The 22,500-nt window shown below is 46.7% G+C and overlaps 1 protein-coding gene across 1 annotated transcript in view; it reads right to left on the bottom strand.

Moving 5' to 3' along the window:
* srgap1a (SLIT-ROBO Rho GTPase activating protein 1a) overlaps positions 1-22,500 on the bottom strand; it is a 111,271-nt gene that overhangs the window by 25,721 nt on the left and 63,050 nt on the right. The window contains 7 exon segments of the mRNA XM_042110926.1: positions 2,491-2,551; positions 4,413-4,515; positions 6,689-6,716; positions 9,554-9,638; positions 10,341-10,538; positions 18,563-18,664; positions 20,953-21,174. Of these exon segments, the coding sequence (XP_041966860.1) occupies positions 2,491-2,551; positions 4,413-4,515; positions 6,689-6,716; positions 9,554-9,638; positions 10,341-10,538; positions 18,563-18,664; positions 20,953-21,174 (799 nt within the window).

Here is a 22,500-nt window from a genome sequence, read left to right as displayed (position 1 = left end):
CTGGTACTAATATAGAGGCAATGCACCATACATAACTCTGGTACAATATAGAGGCAGCAAAGGATGCACCATACATAACTCTGGTACAATATAGAGGCAATGCACCCATACATAAACTCTGGTATAATATAGAGGCAATGCACCATACATAACTCTGATACTATATAGAGGCAATGCACCATACATAACTCTGGTACAATATAGAGGCAATGCACCATACATAACTCTGGTACAATATAGAGGCAATGCACCATACATAACTCTGATACAATATAGAGGCAATGCACCATACATAAACTCTGGTACAATATAGAGGCAATGCACCATACATAACTCTGATACAATATAGAGGCAATGCACCATACATAACTCTGGTACAATATAGAGGCAATGCACCATACATAACTCCTGATACAATATAGAGGCAATGCACCATACATAACTCTGGTACAATATAGAGGCAATGCACCATACATAACTCTGATACAATATAGAGGCAATGCACCATACATAACTCTGGTACAATATAGAGGCAATGCACCATACATAACTCTGGTACAATATAGAGGCAATGCACCATACATAACTCTGGTACAATATAGAGGCATATGCACCATACATAACTCTGGTACAATATAGAGGCAATGCACCATACATAACTCTGATACAATATAGAGGCAATGCACCATACATAACTCTGGTACAATATAGAGGCAATGCACCATACATAACCTCTGGTACAATATAGAGGCAATGCACCATACATAAACTCTGGTACAATATAGAGGCAATGCACCATACATAACTCTGGTACTATATAGAGGCAATGCACCATACATAACTCTGGTACAATATAGAGGCAATGCACCGACAGCAGTCTGTAGAAGATCCCGATCCCTGTAGCATAGCAGCTCTGTAGAAGATCCCGATCCCTGTAGCATAGCAGCTCTTTTGCCGTTTCGCTTTCGGAGGGCGGAGGGGGAGGGGGAGGGGGAGGGGGAGGGGGGAGGGCGGGGCAGGTTCCTCCCCGAAACTAGTAAGTTGCTACAGCAGGTCAGCAATCCTCTACAGAGGGCCGCTCCTCAGACAATGGCCGAAGTGCCATCAAAATGATTTTGGGAAACGTTATGATAAAGGTCAAAAAAACTATTAAGGGGTGCCTTTAAGACAGCAGCAGTGAGGTCCAGAAAAAAACAAAAACAATCTGTTCTTCCTAGCTCGAGTTGCTGCAGCCAACAGCTAGAGCTACCAGGCAGCTATGCTGCTAGACTCTGGGGGCATGTTCATGAGCCCCCATGTTCATGCCCCCAGAGTGTAACACTGTAGCTGCCCACAGCAACAGATGCATGTGAAAAATCGCCGGAGAATTCTCCTTTAAGACAGCTGCGGTGCAGATGGAGCCCTAAGCTGGACTCGGAGCTGTGCCAGGGTCCGCCGCTCGTCTCTGGGCTCACGTGCCAGGCTGGGTGTACGTTCAAGAGAAGTCAAGGGTCAACACGAGCTTCGTTAGCCTCTTCTGACCTGTCCTTGGTTCAGTGATCTCGGGTGTTGGGCGCTGGCACTCTGCACAGCCACCAATTACCTAAATCCTCCCGATCCTCCTTTGCTGTAAACGCACTTGGCTACTGAGAGTGTCTTTTTCTGAGTCCCGGAGCATATGTGTGACATGTGTCTACTTTGTACATGTGTATGTGTGTGTGTGTGTGTGTGTGTGTGTGTGTGTGTGTGTGTGTGTGTGACAGAGAGAGAAAGAGGCTTGGCCGTTGGCAAATGCTTCACAACAAGCTGTAAACAGGCTGGAATGCGTGACGGTCAGGGACCCTGGCCAGTGGAACGCGTGGAACGCAACAGACGCCTGCCACAAGGAAAACAGACACATCTATGCAGCCCCGCCCCTGAAATAATAATATATAGCCGACTGCGGACCGGACCTGGACCGGACCTGGACCAGAGGGCACCAGAACTGGCCCCAGTCTCAGCTGTTGCTTGTGTGGAGCAGTGGGTTCAATAGCTGGACAAGTGCTTGCTGACAAGCCGCTCAGACAACGGGGCTTGGTCGACGAGGGTGGTGGTTGAGACAGACTGGAGAGCAGGTGGTGTTATGCTCAAGGATCTCAAGACATGAAAAGCTCCATATCAAAAGCCCCTCGAGTCCTCTGAAGGGCTATTTACATTTTGTGATGACAAGGTGTGACCTGATATATGTGAGGTTTAATGCAAGTTCTCTTGCGTATCAGGAAACCACATCCATAGGTCATTCAAGTGGGGCTTTTATCTGTAGAAACATGACCAAGTGCCTGACATGCTTCTAATCACGATAAATGGATTATCAGGATCTCAAAGGTTAGAAGGTCTCGACTTATATATCAGTGTGTGGACGTTCATTCCAATACTCAGGAAGCATCAGCATACTTTAGCAGCATTCTGACTAGGAGCAGTACAGTGAGTGGAGAAGGACCATGAGACATGAAACAGGCATCCTGCACTTACCATAAAGATTGATGAACCGGATGCAGCTTTCCACCACACGTGGAATGGCTTGACCAGAGTCCTTAAAATCAAGAGCATGACAAAAAAAACATGTCTAACACACACCACCACACGTTGTTCAGCATAATAATGACTTACTTCGCATCACTTACTTTACATCACAGAAGCAAACAATAGTAAAGTCTTCTCAAACAGAGATCAGTAATATTTTTTCTTCATGTTAGTAGTGGTAGTGGAGGGGGAGGGTTCATCTAAAGAGAAGGTTTACAAGCGGCCCTATCTCAGCTCGATGGGCTCCATCTGAATCTTACTTCCACTGGGCCTGCTTCACAAACCTAATCTGACTCACAGGTATGCTGATTAAGTCTGCTGACTGATAAATTGGAATTCCAACATCTGGATGCCATGCCAAAGCAAAAGCATATGTAGGTCATTGAACGGGCATCAATTTTGATCGACTCTTTTAAGATTACAGGATATCCTGGTTAAATACAGGATTATTAATAAATTAATGAATAACCTTAGACAAAAAAGATGCATACTCCTCAAGAGGTAGAACTGACTACAGTAACTATGCAGCAGAGGAGTCCAGTGGTTGATCTCTGGCTCAGTTTGAGATGGATGGGAGCCACTTTGTAAACCTCCTCAGTGTGACACACAACACAGCCACAGACATAAATAAACACACAGACACACACACACACACACAGACACACACACACATATACACAGAAGCATGCATGCATTAGCATGCATATCACATATCACAGCTCTCACGCTCATATACACACACACACACACACAGGTGAGCGGTAATGACAGAAGTGTGGTTAGGAGCAGAGAAAGAGGAAATGACCACAACCATGCAGATGTCAAACTCCCGCAGCCCAGCAGTTGTGTGACTCTACCTGGTGACGGGTGTGAGAGTTCCTGCGTCCACGGCTACAAGCGTCAAGAAAGCGGAGATGAGGAATAGAGAAAGAGAGAGAGGGAGTGAAACAGAGGAAGAGAGAGATAGAGAGAGAGGGGGATGGAGAGAAGCGATACCCAGGTTATTAAGTTCCCACACTCCCAGCCACCAGTGGAGAGCCTGTACACCTTCTCAGTCTGCCCATGGTAGTCTCTAGCGCTCCTCTGCTCTTCTCTCACTCTCCACACACACACACACACACACACACACACACACACACACACACACACACACACGCACAAACACACACACACACACGTACGCACGCACAAACACGCGCACAAACGCGCACACACACACGCACGCACACATACACACACACACACACACACACACACACACGCGCGCACACACATACAAACACACACACACACACACACGTACGCATGCACAAACACGCGCACAAACGCGCACACACACACGCACACACGCACACATACACACACACACACGCGCGCGCACACATGCACATACACACACGCGCACATATACACACTGACGCGTACACACACGCTTCCCTCCCTTTGCTAGGTCAATTCCATCATTAACCTTGATGTGACTAATGTGACTAATTAAATCTGTGTGCATTATATATATGGTATATATATGGTATATATATATATATATATATAACCCTTGCTGATTGTGTGCCTCTCTGGTTCACCCATGGCAGACTGATGAGGCTAGAAATGAAAAGTTGGTTAAGCATGAACCACCACACACACACACACACACACACACACACACTCACATACACTCACACATCCACACACGATGATCCCGTCCCCGAAGAAGCAGAGCACAAAGCAATATGTCGGATCGAAATCGGACGAGGGGGAGACTGTGGGTGTGTGTGTGCGATATAATGCGTGAGTGAGAGAGAGGTGGTGAGTTTGGCCCGGCCGACTCGGCGTTGCGGCGTTGCGTCCAGCGCGGGGCAGGCGAGCGGTACCTTGATGTAGGCCTCCAGGTTGCCGTTAAAGAGCTTAACGCTAAAGACTGAGCGGGGACGGGGCCGCCGCGTCCCCCCTGGTTTGGGGGGGAGGGTTGGGGGCCTGCGGAGCACACAGAGAGTTACCCCCGAAAAACTGCACTGCATACCTCCCCAAGTGACCCCAACTGCCCCCAACTGCCCCAAGCACCTGAAGAGACTGCTAGGGTCCAAATGTAACTCTACCAAAAGGTCTCTGGTAAAAACATTTACTATGAATACATGGACATCAATTGGTTCTGTCATATCTTGAACATGTGCCGTTATGACAGCTCTTATAGATAGATAGATAAATACTTTATTGATCCCCAAGGGGAAATTCAAGATATAATTAATTATATCTTGACATAATTATAGCATATTTATGTCTTATTAATTAATATAATTTATAATATAAGGGATTGTGGAGCCAATCGGTTAGAACAGTCAATAAAACTCTCCAGTGTGCCATCTCTCATGGGGAATAGGAGGTTTCTACTCCAGTGTGCCATCTCTCATGGGGAATAGGAGGTTTCTACTCCAGCCATTACCAGCCATCTTGTGCAGGTTTTTGTACTGTAACTTGGGGCTGCTGGGTAATTGTGAAGTGGCACAAATGGTCCTGGGAGTACACGGCAGAGAGGCAGAGAGAGAGAGAGAGAGAGAGAGAGAGAGAGAGATAGAGAGAGAGAGGGCAAGATGAAAGAGAGGCTGGGAGTGGCTTGGTCTGCGGTGGGAACTCATGGTCTGTGGTCAGGGCGGTCACACTGCCTCTGTGTGTGTGTGTGTGTGTGTGTGTGTGTGTGTGTGTGTGTGACCATAGACTAAGCACGACAGTGCACAGCTGGGTGAAGGTTATCCGTATGCACCTCTGAGAGTGTGTGCAAGGGTGAACGCAGTGCATGCATTCTTCACTTCAGCCAGAACAAATGGCTTTAAGACATAACAAAGCAAAAGACTTTTTAAAAGCCACCTCTTTCAGAGTGGGAGTGAGTGCAGAGAATGAGCTAACTCACAGAGATACTCTTCCCTGCAAATCCGATCCATTTCCCTTTAACACATCACAGGGTTTTAAGAGCCTTTTATCAGACACATCACCTGACTGAACTCCCAATGGAGTTAGAAGAAAAAGTTTTATCCAGTCTTGGGGAAGAGAGAGAGAGAGAAAGGAGAGAGAGGGATAGAGGAGGAGGAAAAATAGAGTCAGAGAGAGAGAGAGAGAAAGAAAGGGGGAGAGTGAGAGAGAGAAATACAGAGAAAAAGGGAGAACGAAAGAGTGAGAGAAAGAGAGAAAGAGAGAGAGAAAAGGAGAGCGAGGTAGGCAGGGGGCCATGAGCCAATCGTGCCCGTCTGAGCGCACTGCTGTGTGGGCAGGGAGGCGAGGGCAGAGCCCCTGGGGTGGCTTGGTGCTGCGTGCCATGCTCAGGGCCTGGGCAAAATTACAGCAGCGGGGAACCTCAAACATCTGTTCTGCACTCAACACAACGCTGTCATACACACCCACACACACATTCTCTCTCTCTCTCTCTCTCTCATTCTGACACTCTCTCTTACTAACACACACACAAACTCTCTTTCACACACACACACACACAAAGTTGCACTTTAAACTTTTTTTTTTTCAAACATATTTCTCTGCGTGCTGTGAAGCCTCAATCGTTTTTACAATCCCCCTCGAGGCTCAGCTGCGGCTCTTGAGCAGAACGCTGCTGCTTGACAGAGAGTTTCACTTTAGCGACCACAACTTGGTTCCCAAGCCCAACTGCCTGCCGACTAAACAGCGAGAGACCAGCCGCCATATTATCCTTGCAGTCAGCCAGGTGCCCCAGGAACGCTGACTCACAGAGCACAGAGGGCAAGATGGAACCACTGATAACCAGACGAGGCGCTAATGTGTTGAGTTCCGTCTGTTCACATTTGTGACCAGGACAGGCTGGCTACTCCAGGCACATATCTGAAGCGTTCCTTTCGCCGAGCGTCTGCTGCAACAATTAGCTGCCGCTACGATCAACGGAACCGGCTACACCTGACGTGACAGCGGTGTGTTCGCTCAGAAGAAATAGATCAGTCTTCCAGATCAGTCTTCCAAAAAATATTGTTAATGCTCTGCGAACAGAGCGCTCCAATTGTAGACCCGATGTAGCCTGGGCCTGAGGCTCAAAATGAGGGAGAGAGAGAGAGAGAGAGAGAGAGAGAGAGAGAGAGAGAGAGAGAGAGAGAGAGAGAGAGAAAGAGAGAGAGAAAGAGAAGCCATTTACCTGGTAGTCATGTATTCAGCTCGGTGACCTGTGGAGAGGGAGGAGAAGAAAGACGAGGTTGATGATGTTGTTTTTGTACTCGTTTTATCTTGTGTACCTGCTTATGCCCTGGCAGACCTACACCCACACTGATGACCCAAGTTGATGAAGCTACTTCGTCCCTGTCGGACACCACACTGCACCCAGACAAGGTGACACAGAGGTGACAGTCATTCAACCAGCAACCTAACCAAGTGTGTGTGCGTAAGAGCGTGCTTAGTAAAGCATGAGATGCCAACATCTGTCTATTATTGTCATCTTACATACACTCTCTCTCTCTCTCTCTCTCTCTCTCTCTCACACACACACACACACACACACACACACCCACGAGCACAGAGTCAAACACACAAACTTTTCACTGAAAAATGTGAAGCATTTCACAGTAGTCAGCGGTAATCAGCAAGACTACAGTGGTGACAAGAGGGTGGAGCCAGCTGAAAATCTGTGTGTGTGTGTGTGTGTGTGTGTGTGTGTGTGTGTGTGTGTGTGTGTGTTAAAGTGGGAACGTGCACGTGTGACAGTCTGACAGGCCACACACACACACTCTCCCTCATCCCTGCACATGTGCGCGCACACACACACACACACACACACACACACACACACACACACCACAGCTCCATGGGGGAGCTTGAGTAAGGCTTGACTCAGCAGTATGCGCTGAGCCTCCCAGCCTGACGGCACACAGACAGCCATCTATCTCACTGCCTCATTGTGACGTCACAAACAGCTGTCTTCCGTGGCAAATGATTGGCTACACCCCTGATGGACAGCGATTGGTTGACAATGGTTCCTGTCTGAAGTCTCTTTTTTGCAATGGTGGCAGTAATCCAAACATATGGGATCTGTCTGCATTTACATGGGTGGATGGATGTACTTGGATGTTGACAGAGACATTTACAGCATATGGCTGTGCAGGAGTAGGCGGCAGGGCTCGAAATTAACTTTTTTTCTCAGTGTCCCGAATTCTACTTGGCACTGTCCCGGACTTAACCACCAGTGTCCCAAATTCAAGTTCTTGTTTTTTCCCATTCTACGTAATAAACAGCATAATAATCAGTAACTTGCACCACTTAATTAACTCATTCTGGTCCACCATAAGTTCTGAACACTTAATTTATTAAACACCATTTTATTAACATTAATCATCTGCTGTTTCACACAACACTCATTTTCAGAGGTTGCGCTTTTGACTGAGGTTGCACTAGACGTTCTCATTGTCCGTTGCTTTGACGGACAGGTTTGTAAAACATTCCGTCAATAATCTATTTTCACGTGTCTTTAATTTCAATGTCAGTTTGGTGTGATATCATGGCCTCAGATCTAAGTGAAAACAACAAGTAGCGTGGGAAATTACCACAAAGCTGGCTAATTTCTGTCTAACTTTAGGCTACCGAAGTGAAGCTGTCAGATAGGCTACTTTCCGGTATTCGTTTATTTTCACGAATAGCCTAGCCTTAGAACTGCCACAATGAAATGTCAAATGCTAACTTAAATAACTGTTTTCTATAAAACTATTGTTTTGTCAAATCGCAGTTGCAGTAGGCCTAGGCTATTTAGCTCAGCATGGTATTGGTGACGTTTCGTCTGTCACTGACAGAAAACACGCAGCTTTTTTTTAGTCAGAGGACTGTCATCTCGTTTTTTTTTAAGAACACCAGTGTAACCTCAGGCCTACACTATCAGTCAAAAATGTTCGCAATGTCATGAAAACAAATGGCATTTCCTAGCCTACCTGCCTGCTAGTTAGGTCACTTAACCTCTATATCGGAAAGTGATAGTTAAGTTAATAGGCCTACCGCCCGTGCCCTATGTTTGTGTCGGCATATGTGTAATTTAATATTTATTTTTTTATACAAAACCAAGATGGCGGATTCCTAAGGAAACGCAAGCACCCATCCCATTTGGATATCTTATATTGTATTTGTACCAAAAATGACATTGTAGCCTACAGTGATTCGAAGAGCAGTAAACAGTGTTGTAAGGCTGCGTGTATAAAACCGCTTCTTATAGATCAGCTGGCTAACGCTGCTTTTGCCAGCTGCCCGGTCAAACGCCAGGTCAAATTTTGTATAATTTTATTCAGACAAGAAAGATACGTTTAGATTCCCATGTGAACAGGTTAGGAAAAAAATACCTATTTTGAAATTTGCCATTTTTCTACTGTCCCAGAGTTGTCCCAGACATCATTCTATTGTGTCCCGGAGGCATTTTTTATGGTCCCCGGGACGTCGGGACATCGTTAATTTCGAGCCCTGGTAGGCGGAGGGCAAGCCTGTGTGTTTCAGACAGCAGGACAGCTGGGAGATGTTGCTGGTCACTCTTAGATACTCAGAGGTACAGCAGAACTCCAGCCACAGGGAATACAAAGTCTTTCCACATGTGCTTACGGCTGCAGCTTTCCTCACCGTAAAGAGGTGCTGCTAGGTCAACACGCTAACTATGCCAACTGAACTTGGGGCAGCCGTGGCCTACTGGTTAGCGCTTCGGACTTGTAACCGGAGGGTTGCCGGTTTGAACCCCGACCAGTAGGCACGGCTGAAAGTGCCCTTGAGCAAGGCACCTAACCCCTCACTGCTCCCCGAGCGCCGCTGTTGTACACAGACATACTGCACAGAATGAAAGCTCCATAAACATAGGCATGCCGTATCCCATACAATTCATCCATTTTGTCTGCATGCTCCACTTCCTAGCTACCCTGATTCCCTGTTCTGTTTTGTGTTGCTGTTTTGGTGTCTATGTTGTGTGCCGCTATGTCTGAGCAAACCAAAAAGGCATTTTAACAAACAAAAAGATTGTTGTTGTCGTGATGAAGATTCTCACCCTCTCCCAGTGCTCGCTTCAGCAGGTCATGTTTGGCCTGCAGCTTGGAGATGAGATTGCTGCCTTCAAGAAACTCCCGGAATTTCTGTGGAGAGAGAGAAGAGAGGGATGGAGAGGGAGGAAGATAGAGAGAGAGAAAAAGAGAGGGATGGAGAGGGAGGAAGATAGAGAGAGAGAAGAGAGGGATGGGGAGGGAGGAAGATAGAGAGAGAGAGAGAAGAGAGGGATGGAGAGGGAGGAAGATAGAGAGAGAGAGAAAAGAGAGGGATGGAGAGGGAGGAAGATAGAGAGAGAGAGAAAAGAGAGGGATGGAGAGGGAGGAAGATAGAGAGAGAGAGAAAAGACAGAGAAATTAGATTCATAATGATAAGTTTAGCTATCCAAGTTGAAGGACAAAAGGCAGTCTCGCTTTCTCTCTCTCTCTCTCTCTCTCTCTCTCTCTCTCTCTCTCTCTAACACACACACGGTGCTTTTAAGAAGCCCCTTACTGGCTATTCTCATCCTTGGCTCCCTTGCTGGGATGTAAGAAACAGGAGACAGGCTGGTGCGTGACTCTTTTACAAAACAGCAACCCCCCCCACACACACACACACCTTGCTGTCCACCACACAAACATACCTTATTGTGCACCCCCCACACACACACACACTATTCTACTTAATTCCTTTAAAGGACAGACTTCATTGTGATCCACTGAAGCACGACCACCCATAAGGATGTCCCTGTATGATGTGAGCCTCAATTTGCACATGCTGACACACACACACCCACACACACACACACACACCATGAAGTAGAACTGCTCGGTCTCCTGCAAGTTGGCGCGCCTCTTGGCCAGGCTGGGCTTGCTCAGGTAGGTCTCCGAGACGCTGGACCTGACTGACTCAGTGGAGCGGCTGTGGTGGAAGCTCTCGGACACGTCGTAGTCCTCCACCGTCACCATGTCCTGGACAGTGGTCAGCGTAGCCTCTGAGGTCTTCTTCACCTGGGAGGGCAGGACGTAAACAATTCTTAGAGTTTACAAGTAAACTTGAGTGGTCCTTCACTGAAGAAAACATCCCATTATTAAAACAAGCTATGATGTTACTGCTTATTAACAATACCATACATGCATGTCTGTTGGTGGGTAGATTATCATTATGTTTTCAAAGTATCTCTACTGATGTCAAACAAGTACCCAACCAGGCTTGGCCTCATCATGTAAAAATATTCCTATACCATCTATGACAAGGGTTTATGTAAATATCACCACCCATGCAATGCTGTCACTTATTTTTTAACTCTAGGGTTTAATACAAAAATCACTATGAGACTTATTCTCATCATATGATACTGACCAGCCCCTCTGGCTCAAGGACTAACAGGGCTGTGCTAAACCTAAACACTGAAGAATGTGCTTACAACACTTGTAAGCCCTGCAAACCAACCAACACAATCTACCAGAGAGAAAAACTATTTGCCCTGGTGCCCCATTGTATTTTCTTGTCAGTGTTCTTAGTAGATAACAGGCACGGAACAAAAACAATAATCACAATTTGCCTTCAGCTTCTAGTGATGAGCAGAGCTACAGCAAACGGTTCTCAGCTGGGTAGGAAGACATTTCAAATATCAGCACACTCCAGTCTTTTATCCCTTCTTTATCAGTTCTTCACTGCATCTCTCTCTCTCTCTCTCTCTCTATCTATCTATCTACTCTTCATGGAACAGATGAGCCCTTGTACTCAACATCAGGGCAGAGTAATCAATTTACTGAGAGGGAAGGGACAGAGAGAGGGAGAGAGAGAGATGGAAAGAGAGTAAAAGATGAAAAGAGAAGCAGACAGATAGACAGACAGACAGATAGACAGACAGGCATCCAGAGATTGAATGTTATTCATTGAAGGGCTTTTAGGATCCATTTCCATTTCCCTGCTTCACAGTCAGGCAGAGAGCGCATTTCCATAAGCTTATGCATGTCAAGGACACAGTTCCAGCACATCCCATCACTCAAACTGACATGACAACTACACTGGGCTTCACTCTTTAGAACCTGACACACCCACACACACTCACACACACAGTACATGGACAAAAGCACTGAAACAAACATGGGTACATGGATGCACAGGACACAAACACACACAGACACAGACGGAGAGAGATGAGAGAGAGAGGGAGAGCAAACAGAGGGATGAGGGAAGGGGAGAGAACAAAAGATGGAGAGAGAGATGACCAGGCAGAAAAAAAGTGTTTGCAGGAAGACAAAGAGAGGGGGATGAGAAGAGAGGGGGATGAGAAGAGAGAGGGATGGAAGGAGAGAGGGATGGAAGCAGAGAGGAGTGCTACGTGGTACCTTCAGGACAGGAGTCGATGGGAAGCATGTGTTTACCTGCTGGAGTCTGAAACCCACACCCACACAAACACACCCACAAACACACCCACACACACACAAACACACCCACACCCACCAACACACACACCCACACCCACCAACACACACACCCACACAAACACACCCACCCACACACACACACCCACCCACACAAACACACCCCCACACCCACACCCACAGAGAGAGAGAGAGTGAGTCTGTCTAAACAAGTCTATTGGTGTAGTAACACTGAATCCTTTCCTTTCATTTATACTCTTTCAAACTTTCAAGCACACACACACACACACACACACTTAGGCTGGATGTGTACGGTCAGTGCAAAGGCAGATACACATGCTAACACACACACACACACCATCATAAACACGTACACATATATACACACACTTATTTGGTCATTTAAGACCTTGACTGGACAGAGGTAAATACACACCCAAGAGAGGCTCATTAACTTCCCAGCCATTACCACATAGAAACACCCTGCAAACGAAACCAATGAGGCCTGACCTGATGAGCTCCAATAACATTACTCATGCGCGTGCACACACACACACACACACACACACACACACACACACACATACACATACACCACAGAGAGAGAGAGAGAGAGAGATAAAAACATGCCATTACTCATCACAAATGTCTTTGTGAATTGTGAATGTCTTTATAAATCCCAGAGCTGTTCATCTGTGTACCACATCTCTTTACTACAGCACTACATCTCTTTACTGCAGCACCACTAGGGGTGGGATAAACGATTATTTTTTAAAACGATTAATCTAGCGATTATTTTTTCGATGCATCGATTAATCTAACGATTCATTTTTTCAGTCCGATTCGATTTCGATTCGGTTATCGATCATCTCCCCATTAATTCACTATAATAGCAACTTATACATGTTTATTTACATATCTGAATGAAAAAACATGATTTTTTTAACACTGCAATATTTGTTTATTGCTCTTAAGATTCCAAAATAAGACTACGCCTATACAAGTGCAAAGTAATGCATTCTTAGTCAGAGGTAGCATTCAATAAAGTTCAGTAGCCTAGTGTATGTCAATTAATTGAGTGCCTGTCATTTTAAGACGTTCGTGTGGGAATCCTTGCAATTAACATTAACACAGTTAAAAGGCTGCTGATGTGTGGATGCAATTCATAACGTAGTCAGCATGGTCAGGATGCTAAGCGGATTTAATAGCAATTTAGCCCACTGTTCTATGCAGTGCTTCTATGTGGCAACAACAATCGTGAATATTTTGTTAAATGCACATGCAGAGGAGCAGCGGGCTCGTTACGAGAGAGAGCGGGCGGGGCGAGGAAAGGCTGTGTGAGTAAAAAGTGCAGATAGATAGATAGATAGATAGATACTTTATTGATCCCCAAGGGGAAATTCAGGGAAAATTCAATTAATTTATCTTATCTTTAAAATAGTAGGCCTACAACATAGAACAATGTGTTCTATCAATGTGTGGTGGCGGGTTTTGATTTCGTGGTGCCCAGCCACAGATTAGTCAACGTATGGAAAACACTAAAGGTGTAAAATTAAAAATATTTAGCAGCACAGCACACGTTATGCTTGACGAATCGACGCTCATATTTTGCGTCGACGTCATCGATTACGTCGACGCGTTGTCCCAGCCCTAAGCGCCACATCTCTTTACTGCAGCAACTCTGACCTGCATTTATCAACTTTGACCTTCCTTTCATCCCTCCCTCCAGCCTTCCACTCTTCCTCCTTCCTGCAAGTCTTGATCACTCCATCTTTTTCTCATGTGCCCTTTGTGTCTTTCTTTGTCTCTTTTCATCTCTCTCTCTTTCTTTCTAGACCCAGAGCTCATCTGTTGTTCACAGCGGTTGTAAAACAAATGGTTTCACTCATGAGTCTTTAATCTCTGTGGGTTTGGCACATGCCCTTTCCGCAGAGACAGTACCTCCTGTTTACACACACACACACACACACACACACACACACACACAGGATTTGTCATCAGAAATGGAGTTAGAAAGACAGCAGTTTCATGCAGGTTAAGACAGGCCAATAGAGAAGGGGAGTGTGTGTGTGTGTGTGTGTGTGTGTGTGTGTGCTCCAAAGAAAAACAAGAAAAGAAATATCAAACAGACCACGGGAAGTCCTTCTTGTACACCTCAAAAAAACTCAAAAGAAGCCTGTGCTTACACATGACATTACTCACAAGTGTACAAACACACAAATACACACACACACACAAACACAGACAGACAGACAGACAGACACACACACACACACACAGACAGACAGACAGACACACACAGACAAACAGACAGACACATGCACACACACACGTATCATTCTTCAGTGGCGTAAAAGAAATCTCATGTGTGTGTTTAAGACTCGAGGTTACGTTGTGGGAGTGCGTAAACATGACTGTGACTGGTCATTAAATTGACATGACTTCAAGAGACTATAAAGGAATTCTGGGTTAATTGCTCAATGAGTAGACCAGAGACCATTAAAAGTTACTTAAATTGCACTGAATAATTGAAGTTAATTAAAGTTCAAAATGACTGCTGAGCATTAGTGATGTTTTGGTCACTTATTTACATATAACTCAGAGTAATATGCCACACACAATCAGGACGGCCGTAGACTGCAGCCCTGGTCCGTCATGGCCTAAAACGGGTCAGGTCAATTCTCAGGCCTTGTCCAGGACTCTGCTTTAATGCATTAGGTTGGCCTCCTATACCAGATAAAGTAAATGCTGGTGGTGCTGAGTTTTTTTGAGGTCACAGAAACAGAAACACACACACACAGTTACACACACACACACACAGTTACACACACACACACAGTTACACACACACACACACAGTTACACACACACACACACACACACACAGTTACAGTTACACACACACAGTTACACACACACACACTCTCACACACACCGACACACACACAGTTACACACACACACACACACACACACACACACACACACACACACACACACACACACAGTTACACACACACACACACAGTTACACACGCACACACACACACACACGCAGGGTAAATAACAGTTGCCCAATGGCCTCTCCAGAGATTCGAAGTTCACCACCACAGACTGATTGTGCTCCAACGTTACTCAGTCTGGAACTGCACTGCATGTTACTCATCACTGCCCTACACCTCCTCTCCTCCCTTCCTTCTCTTGTCCTTCATCCATCCCTCTTGTGCCTCCCTTCATTCGGTCTCTCAATGAAAAGACGACACTTAAAGGCTGTTGTGTGTAGGATGATGTATCTTCGAGAGCGGGAGTGGGAGCTGCTAGGTCTCCATGCATTATTTAGCTAACTACTAGTCGCAGGTGTCGACGGCCAGATGAAATGACATGCGCCTCGATCAGGGGCTGTTTGTAGCTCCGGGCCATTGAACCTTGAGGGCTTAGGCTATGATGCTAATGATGCTAATAACCTTTACTGAGCCAATTGTGAAAGTGCACATCCCTGACGAGAGGAGCAGGCTACCCAAAGGCAGTTGATGAGGTGGGTGTAGCATACGTCTGCTGCAGCTGCAGGAAGGCTGCGCTTTGTGTGTGTGTGTGTGTGTGTGTGTGGGGGGGGGGGGGGGGGGTATGTATGTTTGTGTATGTGTGTTTATGTGCGTGAATGTGTGTTTATGTTTGTGTGTCTGTGTCTGTGTGTGTTTTGTACACTGGGTACAGGGGTGGGGGGGGGGGGGGGGGTTAATAAATACCCCGGCTTTGATCTGGTTCTCAGAGTGTTATATGCTAAAACAAACTGAGCGGATCTCTCTTCCTCTGACGGGGCGTTGCTGTTCCACAGGCGGAGATTAGTCTGCCTCGTGCCGAGACTGCGCTCCCCATGGCGCCTAGGAGCAGTGCATGCTGGGAGAATCTGAGCTGTCAACACCACCGCAGAAACCCTGGGATTCCGGAGAGCGCTGCAGAGGTGTGATCCGAAGGTTCAAAAGTGACTATAAATCACTGGGGTCTTAACCTTGAGAGGGTTTTTTTTTCTGCACCACCACTTTTACTCTGTAAAAGCTACACGTTGACATTGCATAAATAATGTCAATAAAATAATAAAACACGTGTTGGGGAGTGAGGTTTTCTCACTGCAGCAGTGCACTAAAGCACAGCCTGCTGGGTAACGTTATATACACCCCCCTCCTCTCTCACGGAGCGGCCTGAAGGATCATGAGATGGGCGTCCACTGTCCCTTGGTGGGTGAGAGTGAGAGGACTGTGTGTGTGTGTGTGTGTGGTGGGTGGGAGTGAGAGGACTCCAGCTGATACTGATAAACTATTCATCAGCAGTCCGGCTGCCTTGGCCCGCACCGCTTTGAGTCCAGGACTCGGGGTGTCAAGGAAACAGCTGTCTCGGAATTCCTCTCCAAAAATAATTAAATAAAAAAAAAACAGAACAAAGCAAAACAAAACCATCCTATCCCATTTGTCCGAGCACTCACTCGACGACATCACCTGGATGCAGCTTTCTGATTGGTTGGCAAAAAGGACCCAAAAACCCCCGTGACGTGAGGGAGTCTGGCAAACCAGACAGGCATCTGCCCGAAAGCAGGAAACACGCTGACCTCACTTCCTGTCCTTGGGAGCTTCCTCTACGTCCTGACAGCGAGAAGCCGGGCCAAACGTCGTTCCCATGACAGCCGTAAGGGACCGGACGGGATGGGACGAGTCCGGGTCATCTGTGCCGCAGCGACAGCAGAGCGCTTGAAGAGGCTGGAATGCACCGACTGGGCAAAACTGCAAACAGCCCTTGCTGCCACAAAAGAGCTGCCCTGCACACTTATTACTGACCATGTGTGGACGTGCAGTGCAGATTTTTTGCCTGGTGGTTGGGCTAGTTCCTCCTCTCTATCCCACACTCTCGCACTTACACACACTCGCACTCACACATACTTCCTAAGTCTACGCATAAGTCCCCCACCTGCCTGTGCTGCTTCAGCACCCCGGCTCCCACCCCTGCCTCCTGGGACAAGTGTGACGGAGGATAGGGTGGGGGAGAGAGAGTCTGTGTGTGTGTGTGTGTGTGTGTGTGTGAGTGTGAGCGTGAGCGTGAGCGTGTGCGAGTGCGAGTGCGAGTGCGAGTGCGAGTGCGAGTGCGAGTGCGAGCGCGAGTGTGTGTGTGTGTGTGTGTGTGTGTGCGTGTGTGCTGGAAAAGAGGAGCGGGTTGAGCACTGGGGTGTGAAGGAGGACAGCAGATAAGAGAGGAGGGGAAAAGAAAGGAACATGAGGAGGAGGAGAAGGAGGAGAAGAAAGGAACATGAGGAGGAGGAGGAGGAGGAGAAGAAAGGGCTGAAGAGACTTGTCTGCGTGTGTGAGGCAGTGTGAAGGACTGTGTGGGTGTCAGGGAGACGTGATGCTAATCCCAAACACACCGACCGCAGCCACGGCAGCGGCTCTGGAGCTAAGACGCCGTCCGCTTCCCTCACGTCTTCAAAACTGGCTCATCTCAAGTCTCAAGAGTCAGAAGCCCAAATAAGAATGGAAACACTACAGAGCTGGGCAGCAGATGGCGTTGAAACGATACCTGTTCATTGTGTGTGTGTGTGAGTGTGTGTGTGTGTGTGTGTGCGTGTGTGTTTTTGGCCCACAGGCTGTCAATTGAGCAATAACAATGTCCTTTTTCTAACTTTATGTTGGCTGGTCTAATATGACTTCAATAACTCTCCAGAACACTTTTCCAACTTTCTGACATGATGATGACCTTAGTTGGGGTTCTTTAAATCCTATTGCTGTGCCGTGTGACCCCAGGTTTGTAGAGGTGCAACATGGGGCCCGATGTTACTGCTGTGTAACAGCCTGGTGTGTATATAAGTATAAGTATATATACTCTTTTGATCCCGTGAGGGAAATTTGGTCTCTGCATTTATCCCAATCCGTGAATTAGTGAAACACACTCAGCACACAGTGAACACACAGTGAGGTGAAGCACACACTAATCCCGGCGCAGTGAGCTGCCTGCAACAACAGCGGCGCTCGGGGAGCATTGAGGGGTTAGGTGCCTTGCTCAAGGGCACTTCAGCCGAGAAGCTCTGGTCTGAGGCCACCCACCCAACCAGCCACACACACACTGCAGCATTTAATTACTGGAAAGAAAGCTCGTCGGAGACTAAGCATGGTGCTGGTTTTGAGAATAGTGTTGACTCACACAACACAAAATAAACATTTTCTTTCCCCCTTCTGAGACATACAATAACAAACAAGACAGAGAGGAAGGCCAGTATGGTTAGCTATCCCAATCCCATGAGAGGTGGAGACAGAGTATGACCTAGTTAGTGGCTGACTCTGGATCAGTTTGAAGGTACATTGGACTTTGGATCTGCTTCGGTGAGCTGATGTCAGGCCTGTGAGTCGATGACTTTCAGAACACATGGACGACATAGTGTCATGCACTTCATGCACGTCATGTCGACCATATTGGCAAAATCAGAACCAGAATCTGCACAGTAAGTGCTTTTTGGAACCAAAGTAAGTTTCCTCCCTGTTTAAGTTGCCCCTGGTGGGTTTACTTTTGACTGAGCATCTGCTATCCATTGTTGTTGTTTTTTTTGTTTTTATTAAACAATCACTGGTTTACAAACTATGTGTGTCGGTTTTTTGGTCTCACCTCCTCGTTCTCGATCTTGAGTGTGGCGAGACGCGACTGCAGCTGCTGGAAACGGAGCATCAACTCAGCCTGCACAGGGGGCTGGGCCGTGATCTGGCACACCTGAGGAGAGGAGAGGAGGAGAGGGGAGGAGAGGGGAGAGGAGGAGAGGGAAGGAGAGGAGGAGAGGAGAGGAGGAGAGGAGAGGAGAGGAGGAGAGGGGAGGAGAGGAAAGGAGAGGAGGAGAGGAGAGGGGAGGAGAGGAGGAGAGGGGAGGAGAGGAGGTGAGAAGGAGAGGAGAGGAGGAGAGAAGGAGAGGGGAGGAGGGGAGGAGAGGAGGAGAGGGGAGGGGAGGAGAGGGGAGAGGAGAGGAGAAGAGGAGAAACAAGAGGAGAAGAGAGGACAGGAGAGGAGGAGAGGAAGAGGAAAGGAGAGGAAGAGTAGAGAAAGAGGGGAGGAGAGGAGAGGTCAGGAGGAGAGGAGAAGAGAAAGATGTGGGGAGAGGGGAGAAGAGAGAGGAGGTGAGGAAGAGGGGAAGATAGGAGAGGTGGAGAAGTACAGACCCATCAAACACAAACACTCTATGCTCACTCAACACAGTCAACAGTCAGCCAAAGTCACTCATGACTAGGGATGGGCATCGTTAAGAACTTATCGATATCGATGCCATTGTCGAGTCTGCTTATCGATGCGATTCCTTATCGATTCCCATATCGATTCCTGTACCATTTGCTGAACACTTATAGGATGGCTTTGAATGTCTAATTTAAAGTGGTTTTAGAGAATGAATATCAAGTGTGCAATATCAATACAGAAGTTGAATGCTTTAAAATTTCAAAAAAGCAAACATTTCTGAAACAAAGCTTTGTATTGGAATCGTTAGTGGAATCGTTAACGTGTGGATGTGTACGATTCCGATGGATCGGAACGTTTGGAACCGATTCCTAACCGATACCTGGAACCGATTCCCAAGCCTACTTATGACCCACTGTTAAAGTAGCAGTTGCATATGGGTTACACATGATGAAGACAAACCCTTATCTGAACAAAGTTTTGATTTATATGATTAAGCCAAATTATAACAAAGCCAAAGCTGCTTCTTTCCACTGAACTGAAATCAGCCAGAGTGACAGGAAACAATCCCACGCAAAAACAACAAAAAAAAATCCCACGCCATTCCTATACCTGCTAAAGTAATCATCAGTGTGCACCTCATTAGGGCCAAGCCACAGTTTGGTTTTCCCTGCCGTTAAAACGAAGAAAAACAATCCAGACAGTCCCATAACAATGGGTCGTAAACACACACGCAGACGTGATATCACACACTACAACACTGCCCAGTCTGTGAGGAGGCCTCAATAAAAATAATAATAAAACAAAAAGCTAGAATTAAAACCCCTCCAGGCTGGCTGGAAAAAAAGAACAATCTGTTCCAAGCAATCCCATGAAAAAAAAAAACTGGCAGCTTAGGGTTTTATGAGGAAATGAAGCGGCCTAAATCACAACTCATTTAGCTCTCCTGCATGTCTCAAACAAGACCAGTGGGAGGCCTCGGCATCCTGGCACAACGCTCCAGAAGAGTCGCTAGACATTTCAAGGGCATTAGCTCTAAACTTCACAATCACCTCAGAGGCAGAGCACCACTTAGCAATTAAAGCAGGCTGCGTATTGTTTTAGGCAGTGCAGAGTCTAGTCCAAATCGTGTTAGCAAGAGAAATGTAAATGTGTTATTAGTGTTATTGGGGCTGAAAAACTAGACCGGCGTTTGTGCTCTGCTGCCCTGAGGCGTCTCAGTGGAGTTGAGTGGCTGCCAGGTGAAGAGGGGCACAGAGCAGAGATTTGCACGACTTGCACGAGGGTGGCTGCAGGGTAGCATGCACAACCCCAGGCCACTGTGGTCAGACCCAGTCTGCACAGCTGTCTCCAACAAATGCAAAACAGATATTGGTCTTTCAAAATAAACCATGTTGTTTGGGTTATGAGATTTAAATATCAAAACACACTGTAGGCTTTAACGGCAGACTATAAATAAATAAATAAATAAATAAATAAATAAAACTAGCCCAAATCACTTTTTAGTTTCAACAACAGAAACACATAACACCCATAAATATTTCAACAGAAAAATCAGCCCAAACTGATGGTGCAACCAATTTCTCACCACACAACCGCAGAACCCAAAAGCACACCGAATGTAAATTGTACTACTGTGCAAGGGACCAATTACTGTTTCTGATTTGATTTGTTACAGCCTAACTAAGAGCGCATGCAAGCAGCAAACCGTCTGGATGTCCCACTTAGTCTGCGCTAAGCTAAGCTGAGCTCAGCTTCCAGGAAACGGCGCGGTGTGAGTGATCCGATTCCTGTTTGTCCGTGGCAAAGCGCCCGTCCTGCCTGGCACTGCTACTGACCTCGTCGCCCATGTGGGACTGAAACTCGAACTTGGCAGGCGGGCAGAAGGCAGTGGGGTACATCTCCATGAAGCGCTGGCGGTCGCTGCGTGGGTCCAGGCCGTCCACGGCGTTCTCGATGATGTCCAGGCCCTCGTGGCGCGACGTCTCCAGATTGTACTCTGCCGACAGGTAGGTGCGCAGCGCCCGGTTCAGGCTGGCGTGGTAGCCTAGGTCGCAGCACTAGGGCCACACACACACACACACAGTGAGAGAGAGGATCCATTACTACACAAAATCACATAATAGTTTCCCAGTCCTATGTTTGGTTGCTGTTGTGCATTTCAAAGAGGGCTTGAAAAAAAACGCCTCGTCATGCTTTTATTCTATAGATCTCCATCACAGGCTTTTTGAAGCTGCTGAATGATTCGTTTCACCAGCGTGGCTGTGCACCTACCTCCCTCACACACACACGCTCTTTCCCAGATGCTATAATAAGACTGAATACCCATCAGTAATTACAACATTATGCTAATGAGAATTATTGCTGCTGATGAACGCTGATTAGAACAGTTTTAGACAATAAACAACCAATTTTCATTTTAGAGAGAGCTGTTGCTGAGTAGTCACTACAACACACAAGCTTCTGTTAATCAGCTGTTTGTAAACACATACAAGTTTATACTCCTAGATGAGAGCAGAGTCTGTTCCAATTATGTATATGCTTGCTTTTCCAACGCATTATGGACATACAATATAGGGTATTTGGATGTTTGTTGTGGTAATACGGTGGCAGCATGGGGCATAAACTGGTTAATTTGTTTTGTGTTTGTGATGGGCTGTGCCTGGGTTGATGGTGGTTGGCTAGCGTTTTTTATGGTTATGGTTCAGTCCGCATCAACGGGACGGACCAACCTAGCCAACCTAGACCATGCCTGGGCTGGTTAAGAGTATTTTGGGTATTGGATATTTCAATGTGGTAATATGGTGGCAGCATGGAGGTTAGTGTCTCCAGGACGCTGGTTTCACTGTTAAGCCTTCATAAGGTGTCGTGGGCCTAACTTAACTAAACATCGGTGAATGAGGGTGCCCACTTGATAACCCCAATGACATGCCGCATACTATATACTGCTGTTGGATGGGCCATTTGTCTTGTGTTTGTGACCATGTTGGCGGATTTGTGGGTAGTGTGCTTTTTAAAGTTAAAGTTAAACTTGAGCAGGGGCTTCTGAATGTGTTTTTACCTTGGATTTTGGCACAAGGGATTTTAACATCTAATCCTGTGTATTAATGTAATCCTGCTATGTTGTCATGCTTAGAGAGACAACTTCTACATTCTTTACATTTAAAATAGGCGTACACAAAGTTCTTCTGGCATGAGGACTACAAGGTTATGACGTGTGGCTGTTCCTAGTGAGAGCTTAACTGCATTGGTCTAATCTTGACTCATTCTTGTGAAGCCGAGCGTCTGCAATCCCCCCCCTGAGTTCAGAGAATCTTCCGTCACCGCGGAGCGAGTCATCTGCTCTTGTCACCATGGGTTTAAATGCCTGCTGAGAGACGCCAGAT

This window comes from Alosa sapidissima, chromosome 11 (assembly GCF_018492685.1).
Source record: "Alosa sapidissima isolate fAloSap1 chromosome 11, fAloSap1.pri, whole genome shotgun sequence".
NCBI lineage: Eukaryota > Metazoa > Chordata > Actinopteri > Clupeiformes > Clupeidae > Alosa > Alosa sapidissima.
Note: the sequence above shows the minus strand (reverse complement) of the source record. Positions and strands in the feature narration are given on the sequence as shown.